Source organism: Mytilus californianus, unplaced genomic scaffold (assembly GCF_021869535.1).
Source record: "Mytilus californianus isolate M0D057914Y unplaced genomic scaffold, xbMytCali1.0.p SCAF_41, whole genome shotgun sequence".
NCBI classification, from domain to species: Eukaryota; Metazoa; Mollusca; class Bivalvia; order Mytilida; family Mytilidae; genus Mytilus; species Mytilus californianus.
The window spans coordinates 453,560-465,486 of record NW_026262692.1 but is presented as its reverse complement, the minus strand read 5'-3'; the positions used below and the strand labels follow the sequence as shown (position 1 = coordinate 465,486).

The 11,927-nt window shown below is 33.8% G+C and overlaps 1 protein-coding gene across 1 annotated transcript; it reads right to left on the bottom strand.

Annotated features, from left to right (window-relative positions):
• Positions 1 to 6,519: 6,519 nt before the first annotated feature.
• Positions 6,520 to 6,924, bottom strand: LOC127699788 (histone H2A). The gene has a single exon (XM_052203133.1). It carries the CDS (start codon positions 6,922 to 6,924, stop codon positions 6,520 to 6,522), a length of 405 nt encoding a protein of 134 aa, XP_052059093.1.
• Between the last annotated feature and the right edge of the window lie 5,003 nt (positions 6,925 to 11,927).

The following is an 11,927-nucleotide window of genomic DNA, read 5'->3' as shown; positions in this document are numbered from 1 at the left end:
CATGGATTTGAATTAAAGGAGTAAACATGAATGAGACAACAGCCTAACAACACAAAATTGGGTATACATCAATACAAACATGGATTTAAATTAAAGGAGATCTTGGGTAAACATCAATGAGCCAACAACCCAACAACACAAATAAACATCTAGAGGGTAAAATCTAATATTCTACAATAGACCCGTGTTGGCATACAATATGTCAAGCTATCCACTGTCCTCGATACAAAAGTTGTGATTTAATTTAACAGAAACAATTGTATTTCTGGTTTGAACCAAGTATATTATATTCAACAGATTTATTTTGTATTATCCCTAAGTGACAGGTCACTCTGCAGCCTTCAACAATGAGCAAAATCCATACCTTTTTGTAAGCTAAAAAGGGCCACTGCATGACAAATTGGGATGCAATTCAAAAGAGACCATATGAAAACATGGAGATGTGGTATGATTGTCAATGAGACAACTATCCACCAGAGTTCAAATGAAGTGGAAGTAAGCAATTATGGGCAACTGTACGGCCTTCAAAAATGAGAAAAAGCCATACCGTATAGTTTGCAATAAAAGGCCCTGACATGAAAAATGTGAAATAAATCAAACGAGAAAACTTGCGGCTTAATTTATAACATAAAATTTATGACAAACTTAACCAACGACACCCAATGATTACAGGCGCCAGACATGTTAACTTCAATATGCCAAACTTTCATAAAGAAGAAATGTAGTTTGTGACTAGAGTGTGATTTGCTGTCATTCCTACATACATGAAGGGGTTTGGGGAATGTGAAAAGTGGAAACCTTTAAAAAATTGTGAAATCAACTTCACCTCGAGTTTTTAACTAATATCCTTAACACTTTACAGAGCGATTGCAAACATGTTGAGTTGCATCTGCTATTACAGAATTATTTGAGGTTTTAAAATACCCTTATGTTAGATTTTGACGCTTTTGCCATTTACTGTTCCAGAGTTACACCTCTTATCTTAAAAATTTGGGTTAATCTTAAAAACTATGATGAAATTCTTTGTTGTAAATAGACCTGAAATGTGATTATTACTCAAAGAGAAAGCAACAGAAAATACATCTATGGTTCAACACATGGACTTAAATGGTGATTGGTGCCTGTAGATAGTTTGCCAACATCTATCTGTGTTCACATCACTTCAGTCTATGAACATTTCAAATATTCATGTGAATAACAAAACTTCCAAACTGGGTTACTATCCACAATTATAGAAATAGCAAGATCCATTTAATGAGGCCTGGTTGTAGGTTACAGAAAGGAGAATAAGTGAAAAACATGCAAAATAAAGGGCAGAAAAAAATAAAGAATAGAGAAAAATAGGCAAAACATTAAAGAATGGAGAGTAATGGGTGCTAAAGTATAAAGAATTGAGAATAATGAAAGAGAGAAAAATAGCCTAAAAAATATAGAATAAAAAGACCCTCTTTATTCTACCAATATGTGATACTATAAATTCAGAAATTATTGCGATGTTTTTTGTCGAGCCTTCGACTTTTGTCGAAAAAGCGAGACATAGCGATCCTACATTCCGTCGGCGTCGGCGTCGTCGTCGTCGTCGTCGGCGGCGTCCACAAATATTCACTCTGTGGTTACAGTTTTTGAAATTTTAATAACTTTCTTAAACTATCCTGGATTTCTACCAAACTTGGACAGAAGCTTGTTTATGATCATAAGATAGTATCCAGAAGTAAATTTTGTAAAAATAAAATTCCATTTTTTCCGTATTTTACTTATAAATGGACTTAGTTTTTCTGCAGAGAAATATTACATTCACTCTGTGGTTAAAGTTTTTAAAATTTTAATAACTTTCTTACACTATTTTGGATTTGTACCAAACTTGGACAGAAGCTTGTTTTTGATCAAATGCTAGTATCTAGAAGGAAATTTAAAAAAAAATAAATCCATTTTTTCCGTATTTTACTTTTAAATGGACTTAGATTTTCTGCCAGGAAACAACATATTCACTCTGTGGTTAAAGTTTTTAAAATTTTAATAACTTTCTTACACTATTTTGGATTTGTACCAAACTTGGACAGAAGCTTGTTTATGATCAAATGCTAGTATCTAGAAGGAAATTTTGTTTTCTTCCAGTTAACATTACATTCAGTCTGCAGTTAAAGTTTTTAAACATTTATTAGATTCATAAACTATCCTGTATTTTTACCAAACTTGGACAGAAGCTTCTTACAATCAAAAGATAGTATCAAGAGGAATATTTTTATTGATTTACTTCCTCATTTTTGTTGAGCCTGCGATTAACAGAAAAAGCAGGCGAGACACTGGGTTCCGTGGAACCCTTACGAATTTTATTAATGCAAATAATGGGACTGAATGAGTATCGCAATAATAAGAACTCACATTCTAATATCTGATACATATATAACCGGGTTTTTAGCTGTAAAAATTTATGACTCCATCAAACATGTCCTTATCTTATACCATACCCTTGTCTATATACTTCTAAGTATCCAGAGGCAGATTTAGGGGGCTTATGGAACTACATACATGGTTAATTCATAAACTTTGTCCCATCCAAACGTTGCCTAGTTGAGGAGCCTGGGACCCCCCTTTTTCAAAATTCTGGATCTGCATCTATTTTTGTCTCGACTAGAAAATGCATGGGAAATTTGCAAATGGATTTACACAAATAAAAAAGCTTCAATAATTCAGTTATATTATTTTGGTAATGTCAACTCTGTTCATATTGGTAAATAGTAACCATTGAGAATACACAACATGTCCGATCAAATCTAGTAACCATTGAGAATACACAACATGTCCGATCATATCTAGTAACCATTGAGAATACACAACATGTCCGATCATATCTAGTAACCATTGAGAATACACAACATGTCCAATCATATCTACATATTCAATCACTCGTGCTTCCATATCATGAGATGCACAATGCATTCTATACACTCAAACATGTTCATCGAAGTCTTGTTTGTTCAGGGTAAATATCAAGAACCTGAGTAACTGACCACTGTAAATTCAGAAATAATTGCGTGCATTTATTATTGCGAGTTTTGTAGAATGGACTAAAATGTGTGAGTAATTATTGCGATTTCAAGTAAATCTGCATACCCTCACCTTTAAAATAACTTGATAAAATCAAATCAATTAGTTTTAGATGAACTGAATGTGGACAAAAAAAATCAGAAATACTGACCAGTTATGCAATACTTTGCCTTAAAGTTGACTTTTATAAAGTCAGAATTACTTTTCTCATGCAATAAACATTAGATCCATACATAATAAGGGGTTTAATATAAAAATATAAAAACTGGGTTTTTTTTTTTAAATCAAAGGAATATCACGGTTCTTCATTTATCTGCATTTTTGAAATGACTGCTGTCAAAAGACCTCACAGTCTCTATAACAATTCTGGCAGACTTTAAAGTAATTAATTGATTGGAATTAATACATGCTAGACAACAATAATCACTCTAATCTCATTATGTTGGAATCTTTAATAATTTTGATTGTTTTTTTATGCCACTCTCACCATTATTGGCTACTTCACAGCAATCCTAAGTCAATTAATATTGGAGTCGAGCGCACCTGCCCTGTGCGTGACTCAAACTCACCACCTCAGTGTTGACTGTCTAGTGATACAGTAGTTAGACTACTAAGACCACTCTGTCAGTCTCGAGGCCCCTGAATTTTCAATGAAGAAAACATAAAAATTTAGTATAATCCAACAGTTAATTTGGATGGAAAATAAAGAATTGCTTTAGAGTTATCATGGTAACCCTAATGGGAGAGCAACAGACTGTTAAAATCAGAATGAACCTTGATCTTGAATGGAAAAAAAATTGTCTGTCAGTTGAATGCTTTCCAACTACTGTAAATTAAGAAATTATTGCGAGGATTTTATAATGACTGAGTGAGTATCGCAATTATATAAGATTAAGAACCTGCATTCTGATATCTGATTGAAGCTTTTCCTGAAATGGCAAAAATTAATCTTGTTTTTAGTTCAGTCTTCAAAAAACACAATAATAAATGCAGGCAATTATTTCTGAATTTACAGTAGCTTTCAGTAACTGTGAGAACTCTCAGAACTTTACTTTTGTTGTTTTTGTGCTAAGTATCAATCTGACGACTTAAGCCCTTTTTTTATAGTATGTTCTATTGTTGTGCTGTTAACCCTCTGTCCCAGGTTAGGGAGACGCTTGGTCGTCAGCAAACATGTTCAACCCGACCACATTTTGTTTGTGTCTGTAATTCAGTGTTTGTCATTCGTTGCTTTATATTATGTGTATTTCTTTATATTGTTTTGTACATAAATCAGGTTGTTAGGCTTACTCATTTGAATTTTTTTACATTTTTCATTTCTGGGTTTTCCTTATTGTTGAAAGCCATACGGTCTACAGTCATCCCCAAGGTCGCCAAACATAAGGCAAAGACCAGTAAAAAATTGGTTTGGTTTAGTTAAGTTATATATGCATTACTGGACCAAATGACCAGTAAAATTTTGAATTTTGTCCAAATCGTATATGTAAATGTCCTGTAAAAAGATTCTGGTCCAGTTAAGGAGAATGGTTTACTGAACCAAATATCCTGTTTATTTCTCAAAGCCTTGGGAACCACTGGGTCCAAATAATTGTAACATGCAATTATACGAGGGTAGGAATGCCCTTTATTGTCAAGTGTCAAATGTCCTTTTTTCGCTACCAATGCTATTGGCGTCAAATCATATGAGTCTTAATTTTTTATCGTTATTCGTCAAATGGAGTAAAATGTTAACGTTATTTTTTTTAAAAATTACTGTTTTGCCATGTGGGGTACCCCATTATTACATCTTCTATTTTATAGCTCTTATAGTTGGCAGAGGTACCTTTTGTCTTGAGAAAAACATAGCCATTTCTGTATTTCTGAAACAAATTTCAAATAATCCATTCCAGTTGTCAGGGAAATCCAGGGCCATGTGGAGCAGGAGCAGTTATTTATACTAGGAACCACCAAGGAACGAGCCTAAAAAGACCAGTAGCAAGCAGAGGCTCAATACTCTTAGCAGAACTCGTAGCTATCCTTATGGTCCTAGAACACTGCATTTGCACACTTAGAGAACAGTTCACTGAAATAAAGATTCTATCAGATAGCCAGACAGCGGTTGGCATCTGGACTCTAAATTGGAAGTCATCGAACTACATCGACACTATCACAGACATCAAAGAAAGCATTGGGACCCTCCTGAGAGGCGGCATACAAACTACCCTATCTTGGATCCCAGGCCATGCTAATATAGCCGGGAACAAGATAGCGGACCAGTTAGCAAAAGATGCAGCACAGGAGGCCTCAAATCTCAATGACCAGTACAACGTCATAACAATGTCTGATGTGAAAAGTGCAGTCAAGATGTCAACAAAATTAAAATGGCAAAATAGATGGACAAGAAGTGAAACTGGGAGACAACTACATGAAGTAGTTCCTATTGTAGGTAAGACCCATCCACTTGATTATCCGAACCCAACTATAGGGAGAATCATGTCGGAATTCAGAACCGGCTACAATAGGCTAAATAAACATCCCATCAGATAGGCCAATCCTTCACGCCATACTGTGAATGTGGTGAAGAGGAAAACACTGAAAACTACCTACTAAACTGTACGATATACCACCAGGAAAGAGAAGAAATGGAAAGACAGCTCGAGATTCAAAACATCAAAATAGATCTTCAAACCCTGTTAGCACCAGCAAGTAAGGAGACGTACGACAGAACAGCAGATATAATTGGAGACTATGTAAAAAGTTCAGGGCGATATAAAGATTCATTTATCCTGAAAACCCCCGATCCTGCGCCTAACAAATTAACCAATAAGTACCATGTGAAAATACTAACGGAGAAATTAAGTACCGGGATGAAAAAATCCAGCACAAAGAGAACAGTTGTGTCATAACATTGACCTTAGGATCAGGATCCAAGGGTTGTTGGAGGGGACAAAAATTACTTTCAATCACAAGGCCCAAAATATAGGAAGGTAGGAAAAAATGTATTAGTGGAACCGTAGCTCATAGGTCCTTATATTTCTTGACACTTTCATGTCAGCAATTTGTCAAAATATATAAATAAAAGGACCTATGAGGTACAGTTCCGCAGCTAGAAAAAAATGGGTTCTATTTTAAAATAATTTATCAAGGGAAATGCTCATAAACTGTGCTTTTGAGAGGGTAGTATAAATCGGGTGAAGTCTTGGAAAAAAAAAGTAAACAAATGTTTGAATTTCAATGTCACTCATTTTTCATTTGAAGGGCATTTTCAGGCCTGGACTGACTAACAAACTAACAGAAGTCATTCTTGCTTTCATGGTAAGAAAATGAAAGCAAGAAAATAAAAAATATAATTTTATGCCTACAGGATATTATTCCCCCTTAAACAATAATTACACATTTCAAAACTGATGTACAACAATTTTAGATTCTTTTTGTGAAATTTGGGTGGCCCTTAAAAGGGCCGGGATATTATGATCCCACTGGTTTACTGCTCTAGTACTCCTGGGATTGGCTGGACTTTCCTGCTGCCTTGGCACCAGTCTTCTTGGGAAGAAGTACAGCTTGAATGTTTGGTAAAACGCCTCCTTGTGCGATCGTCACTCCTCCCAACAGTTTGTTCAACTCTTCGTCGTTCCTGATGGCAAGCTGAAGATGACGTGGGACGATTCTGGCCTTCTTGTTGTCACGTGCAGCATTTCCTGCCAACTCCAAAACTTCGGCTGCTAAATATTCCAGCACGGCGGCGAGATACACAGGAGCGCCAGCACCAACTCTTTCTGCATAGTTTCCTTTCCTCAACAGACGATGAATTCTGCCAACTGGGAACTGAAGTCCAGCTCTGGATGACCTGGTCTTAGATTTTGCCTTAGATTTGCCTCCTTTTCCACGTCCAGACATTTTTTCAAGTAATAAGTAGTACGTCTACGAAATCAAGTAATTTTTCGGAATGAATGATTAAACCGCGAAAACGTGGGTATTTAATCGGTTCGTTTATCCCTCGCTCGTTTTTGATTGGATGTTCAAATCTGTAACGACGTTGCTGGTTAGTCAATAAACCAGTATTCTTATTGGACATTTTTTACGGTAATTGATTGGTTTAGACTAGCGCACTTGTTAATCTATGATCTGAAGAATTTGTGACGGATCGCCACAACAATTATTATGTAATAAATAAATTTAAAAAAATTATCTGGGTATAGAAGCAGAAAATTAATTTAAAATGGGCTCACACAAAAACTAAAAATAAATTATAGCAAATATAAAAAAAAAAACAAAATAAATGACGAAAATATAACATTTTTCAACATATTTAAAAAAAAATTCAAAGTGAGTTTCATTCGCTACAAAAAATAACAGGTTATGGCACCTTTATATTCTTATATTTGTATCCACTTTATGAGCCTCACAAACTTTTCCCTAGCAGGATGTTATGCAAGGCCGTCTTTTCCCCCAAGGTCGAATTTCATTTCTATTTGAAGTGGCTTGGATTTTGTTTTAAAATGAAATTTCTCGCGATCAATTGAGTAAACAATATTTTCAAGCAGCAAAATGCGATAAATACTTGTTATAATAACATTGTATTTTTTTAATTTTCAAGACCGCCATTTCCCTCTATTCTATCCTTCTTTTTTTCTTTTTTTTTTTGGGGGGGGGGGGGGGGGTTCTCTATTCTTTGCGTATTCTGTAAATATAAACCAAAGTATTCGAACAGTTAGACATATCCTTGGTAAACTCCATCCAGACCCTCAGTAATAATAAAATATATTCTTGACTAAATTCAAACACTGGACTTTTTGTAAAACTAAACCTGGGATATGATATAACTTGATGACCGAGTACGACCATAGATATTCGTGTATATAACATGCGAATGAAAAAAAAATGTCTTTTTAAGATAAATCGTGTACATATGTTCTTTGTTTTACCATTATTGCTTCTTCATAAATATATAGGGTGCCATCCGCTCAATCCACAACTTGGTAACAGTTTAACAGAGAACCCAGTTCATAACTTATTTCTAAAATATGCCAGACTTCACCATACGTCAAAAAAAATCTGGGACACAATATATTTACTTTAGTAATGTATACCATATCCCAGATAAAATCAAAGCCAATAATTTATTAGTTTAAACTGGGACTATTATATAGCTAGTATAATAGTCCCAGGTTTAAAATCAAAGCAAATAATGTATTGGTTTAAAGGACATTCAAATAACAATACTTATACAAATCAGGAACATATATATTATACTGCAAAGCCTACGAGATTCATTTCCCGTTAGATATACTGTTCCCAGTACAAATGTATACAAAATTCAATCCTAAAAAACCTTCAATAAAGACAATATAAAAAAATCTACACAATATAAAATAAATGAATAACTATATATATGTAAAGTACAAATAAAATATTGTTTATATAAGATCATATAAAATATGATATCGGAGTAGGTAAAACATAGGTCTTTAATTTCAGACAAGGACATATAGTGATTTCTCTTTAGTTTCAGACAAGGACATATAGTGATTTCTCTTTTGGGTTGATATTCTTTATTGTGATTTGAATTACAACTGGACAATACATTCAATTAAAATTAGGTATATAAAAATATGTTCCCAATTGATATGCCTTATCCGTTGAAGTACTTTAGCTGAGACTACTATTACATATTGAATGTCAGTGGCGGATCCAGAACTTTTCATAAGGGTGGGGGGGGGGGGGGGGGGGGGGGGGACTGACTGCCATAAGAGGGGCCCACTACAGTCATGAATCAGTGATTCCACCTGGATCCGCCTATGAATGTTGAATGTTATAAAGTATTCCCAGACTATATGGCTAATGTTTCAAAACTTCGTATAACAAGTTAATTGATAAAAGAAACTTTTATTTGAAAAGTCCAAGGAAATACCTCCAGTCGTGAATCCAGACATTTTGAAACAGGGAAAGGGGGTTCCAATCTCCAGAACACCATGAAACGTTCGCATAATTAAATAAGAATAAAAAAAGGCGGTGAGTTCCAACCCCCGGGAATGTAGGACAAAAAGTCACAGACAAAAAGTCACAGGACAAAAAGTCACAATTCAGTTTTGAGATTATTTTTCTTTAAAGAAGAAAACACTTATTTAAAAAAATAAATTTTTGTTTTTTCTTGAACTATTATATATGAAGCAACTTTGTAATTAAATTTATTCAATAAATATCAATAATGATCAAATAATTGTTATGAAAACAAAATGTCAAAGTGACTTGGTACTTAAATGGCTTCATTGTGCCAAGAAATTTATCCTTTGCATGCTTAAAATTTAATAAATTTTCATTTATCAAGGCTTATGAACAATTTCCTAAACTTAAAAATGAATATATGTAATAAAAAGAAAATATTTCAAAGATCTTTCTCTTATATATTCAAACAATTGTCAACAAATTATTTGTGACTTTTTGTCCTGTGACTTTTTGTCCTATCAAATTTGTGACTTTATGTCCTGTGACTTTTTGTCCTGTGACTTTCTGTCCGTTTACCACCCCCGGAACCCCCCTCCTTTTCTGGATCCACCAATGACCTCTATCCTGTACAAACTATTGATAGTTGAAAATACATATAACTTATTGGCGAAATGTTTCTTTGTATCGGAGTAAGTATAAAGCGCTCATCTATATGCACCAAGTCATCTACGGTATATAGGAATTTCCAACTCTGTAAATTTAATAAAAACTACAGTCAGTGTATGAAAAATTGCTCAGATCTGCACAAATAGTTTATGCTCGATAGTAGCCATTTTCAATGATTTCATTCATGAGAATCATCTTAGTGTTTGTCCATATTTTATAATTCACAAAATAAAGCATCAGCAGTTGACTAATCATGGCTGTGAGCGGCAATTTTCATGAAATATTTTAATTTTTGGGCCTAATACTTTTTAATGAAAATAACACTTTGTGCGCCGAAACAGGATTTGTTTATGGGGATATACCTTCATCACATCATAAATGAAATAACAATTTTACAGATTTTTGGATATTAAAATATGACCAAATTTATTTTTTTTTCAAAGTTGGCCAATTGTTCATTTGAGCTCAACTAACGATTGATTAAACCAGAGACATGTAAAACACATTGAATTACATGTCTCTGATTAAACAAAATATTCTCATTCAAAACTTGAAGTTTTTGGGGGATTTTTTTTTTTTGGTTGGGTTTGTTTCTTTGTACTTTACATCTTCACTAATCATAAATACATCTTTACTCTGTAAAATGTCATAAATCCTTCGTGGGAGCTCATTTCGTATAGACGTGATGTAATAATCCTGGTCAGTGTTTGAGTGCAATTAACAGTGTCACCTCCTGCGGAAGCTAATGACACAGATGTGTCATGTTAAGACTCAGTGACGCAATCTCGTTTTGTGGTTTGATATTACACAGAGGCCGCCTGCCAGGAGACATTTTATTATTACTTTACATGCCACTGATAGTCTTAACGATTATGCAATCAATTAAAACACGAAGGCCACTTATATTAAACAGGGTCAAAATGTCATATCATATGGAAATTAATTTGATTATAAAAAATCATTCTCAGTAAAAATTATATATGCAATTTTACACATTTTTAAGAATTAAAATTGTTATTCATTGCTATTTGATGCTTTTGAAGACATTTTGATAAAAAAAAAATGCAATGTTTTTGAAATAATTTTGCATCGAAGGACGCTCTATTCTTTTACCATATATGTCTCTGTTCTAACCAAAATTAATTAGTTTGTATCCGAGACAATAAAAGCTTTACTTCCAGCACAATTATGGTTTTGGCTAACTTGCTGTCCTTCCTTTACATTTTTGTGGATAAATACTCAAAATCTGTCAAATATAGACAGTTTGCAGTTTATCTATTCGTATAAAGACAGTTTACTGGAATAGTATATGTATACATATTAAAGCACAATGATGCAGTACCATAACATATAGTCAAATTACTGAAAACACCTTAAATTTTTGAAAGATATTGTTTCGCATTAACCATAAAATCATAGTTTGAATTCTAAATTCCTTGACTGAATCGAAAAGTGTCGTCACGGATATGTATGAAACATTTGTCACTGAGCGTCCATGAAATGAAAATAAAACCATCATAATGTATGAGGGTCTGGATGGGGTTTACAGAATAGAGATGAATGGGCAAAATGTCCACAATAAATGGCTAAAAAATCAAGGATAGAATGAAAAAGATGGGCAAAAAATATGCAGAATAGAGAAAATCAACTTAAAAGATTAAAGAATACAGATATGAAGGACCTCCAATCCAGACCCTCATGTATATTTATCATGTCAAACGAGGGACAGTCTATACTAATATAGTATCCTACTAGTATAGACTGTCCCTGGTCAAACTCACTTGATGCTTGGCACTACAGTGTAAAAGGGAAGATGTGGGGATATTATATGGTTGAAAGTCACAGGGAAAATAATCACAATATCAATTTATATAGAAATAAGAAGATGTGGTATGAGTGCCAATGAGAAAACTCTCCATCCAAGTAAAAAAGTAAATAATTATAGGTCAAAGTACCGGTACGGCCTTCAATATATATAAAGTTATAAACTAAGGTTCCAACTCCCTCAGGCAAAGTTGACCTTTGGATGAATTTGCTTTTCTTTTAGGTCACTTTCGGTCATATAACTCTAAATTCTACGTATCTATACATGAGGGTGTGGATAGGGGTTTACAGAATGGAGAATAAAGTGAAAAAAATATAAAGAATATGGTAAAATATAAAGAATAGAGAATAATGGTCAAAAAGTATAAAGAATACAAAAATGAAGGAATCACCATCCAGACCCTCATATATACAGACGTGGCTATTGGGTTGAGCATTCCTGATAAAGGTAAATTCTGAAAAGC